At 47.1% G+C, this 2,562-nt stretch overlaps 1 protein-coding gene across 1 annotated transcript in view; it reads left to right on the top strand.

The window, feature by feature from the left end:
- The first annotated feature begins 1,446 nt into the window (after positions 1–1,446).
- Positions 1,447–2,562, top strand: part of SYNPO2L (synaptopodin 2-like) — a 35,286-nt gene continuing 34,170 nt past the window's right edge. Inside the window, exon 1 of the mRNA XM_010139106.1 lies at positions 1,447–1,762. Coding sequence (XP_010137408.1) covers positions 1,658–1,762 — 105 coding nt within the window. The 5' untranslated portion in view covers positions 1,447–1,657. The remainder of the gene's footprint in view (positions 1,763–2,562) is intronic.

Genomic DNA, 2,562 nt, shown 5'->3' with positions numbered 1-2,562 from the left:
GGGTGCTGCGGCAGTACCGGCAGCGCAGCAGTCAGCAGCCGTCCTTCGGCGTCCTTCTACTGTCACGGCACAGTCACTGAGATGGGTAAGGTGTGTTCTAGTCACTGAGAGCTGAGCACACGCAGAGTAAGGGAGAAGTTTGTCCTCAGGACCTTAACAGAAAGTTAGGTTTTAAGCCTGTAACAAAGGGGGAAGTGGATTTTTTTTCCCGTGTAACTCCCAAGGGATCAAGGTGGCTTGGAGTAGGCAGGAGGTCTTGACTGTCATGTCCCAAAAGAAAATGGTGAAGGACTTTGTGCTGCTAAGACCCTGTTTGGAGTACTGCATCCAGCTCCAGACACCTCAGTTTGGGAAAGACACGGGCCTCTTGGAGTGGGTCAAGAGGAGGGCCACGAAAATTATTATTTGAAGAAAGTCTGAGAGAGTTGGGGTTGTTCAGCCTGGAGAAGAGAAGGCTCTGGAGAGACCTTATCACAGCCTTTCAGTGCTTAAAGGGGACTTACAAGTATGATGGGGACAGAATTTTTAGTAGGGTTTGTAGTGCTAGGACATGGGCCAATGGTTTTAAACTAAAAGAGGGTATGCTTAGGCTAGATATAAGGATGAAATTTTTTACAATGCAGGTGGTGAAACACTGGAAAATGTAGCCCAGAGAGGTGGCAGGCGCCCCATCCCTGGAAACACTGAAGGTCAGGTTGGACGGGGCTCTGGGCAACCTGACACAGTGAAACACGTCCCTGCTCACTGGGCGCGTGAGTTGAACTAGATGACCTTTAAAGGTCCCTTCCAGCCCAAACTATGATTCTGTGACCCGGGTGCAAAGCCATTCTCGCGGCCATTGGGGAGTCTGTGTATGCAGTGCCCTGCAGAGGACTGTTTGAATCCCCTCTGTAGCTAATCCTGGCTATTCTGGTCCCAAGTCTAATATTAGGAATGGCTGTAAGGGATGCCAGGGAGCAGGAGGCTGCAGAAGGGGCACGTTACATCTATAGTCTGCCTGGGGTTTTCAGAGCAGACACACAGTGCTACTGTGCAGTAACACCAGCTGCGTGGAGAAAGCACAGAGGGAGAGCACATCACTTGCCAACTGTTTTTGTTAAATTTCTCAGGCTCAGGTGCTATGACCTGATCTTATACTAGTTTGTGCTTGTGTCATGTCCTTGTCTGAAACTCATATAATGAATCCTGAGCGCTGGGTAACTCTGGGATTTGCATTTGGAATGGAAAGTGGAAATAAAATTTTTACTAACATGCTTCCAGCTTTAAGAGTGTCAGACAAAGCTCTGGAGAGACAGGAGGTGCGCTATTTTCAGCCATGCTTCGGTGAGAGATCCACAGTGCATGGGGGTGGGGGGGCACGGAGGGTGAGATTGACGTGACACGTGTGTAGGACAACTCTGGCCCCTCACCAGGGACAGAATCAAATGTCTAATCATAGGCAGAGCAGCAGCTGAGAGTCTAGAAGAGCAGTGAAGGCTGGGCTTGACAGTCTCAATTCTCCTCTTGTGTGTGTGTGAACTTGAAGGAGAGGGTGAGCAGAGGGTCTTTTGGGGGACTGGAGAGTTGTGGTGTGAAGATGGGAGTGGAAGATACCATCTGTTAAGAACGGGAATCTGTTTTGAAGTTGCGAAGTCAAAACATCCAAAGCGCAGAAATCATGGGAGCTGAAGAAGAAATGCTCATCACTCTGTCTGGAGGTGCCCCCTGGGGCTTCCGGCTGCAAGGGGGTTCAGAGCAGAAAAGACCCCTTCAAGTGTCAAAGGTAGGACCTCGAGATGTGAACTGTGAGGGCACTCAGATACTCTTGCTGAGTCAGGCGTCTTTCACAACAATTAAGGAATGCAGGAACTCCTTACTGTGGCAGCAGATCTTGAAAGGAAAACCTGGGTGGAATGGTCAAGCAGGGTACGGGGTGGAATGTGGGTCCTGAAATAGATACTGTTGAGGTAGAGGCAAGTGTCAGGTGAAAACCTGCTTCCATGCAGGTCTGTACAGCTCAGACACTATAATGAGTACAGCTCTCCCCGGCTGTCAGCAGAAAAATAACCATAGTGAACCGTAGAGAACGGAGTACAGGAAAAAGGGCTCAAATATGGAAGCTTCTGTGCTTGAACTAATGAAAAACTAATGTAAATCGAAACAACAAAAGCCATATTTTCAATTCAATTCAACTGTCCATAACATGTCGTTACTGTATTCCAGCTTTCAAAATAGGTGTGCACGTTTCTTAGGGTCTCTTCTGTTGGTGAAACATTCTCTGTGCTGACTGAAGTGAGTATTTTTGATGCTCTAAGCAGCAAATATTGGTTCCATTTCAAGAATTAAAGAAAAGTGGTTGTTTGGATGGGAGATGAAATAATAAAAAAGGAATAAACATAAACTTGAGTTGCTCTACTTTTGATAAGCAGCTGTTACTGTTCTGTTTTCATAAAGACTTCTGAGTAGCCTAAAAATTGGGGGGAAAAGTCTTCTCTTTAGTAAACTCATAACAGCTGCATTAGCCTTGACACAATGATATCTTGGGATGTCTCACTGGAAGGCATCCAGCAGCCGGAATGAAAA

This window comes from Buceros rhinoceros, unplaced genomic scaffold (genome assembly GCF_000710305.1).
Source record: "Buceros rhinoceros silvestris isolate BGI_N320 unplaced genomic scaffold, ASM71030v1 scaffold7836, whole genome shotgun sequence".
NCBI classification, from domain to species: domain Eukaryota; kingdom Metazoa; phylum Chordata; class Aves; order Bucerotiformes; family Bucerotidae; genus Buceros; species Buceros rhinoceros.
Note: the sequence above shows the minus strand (reverse complement) of the source record. Positions and strands in the feature narration are given on the sequence as shown.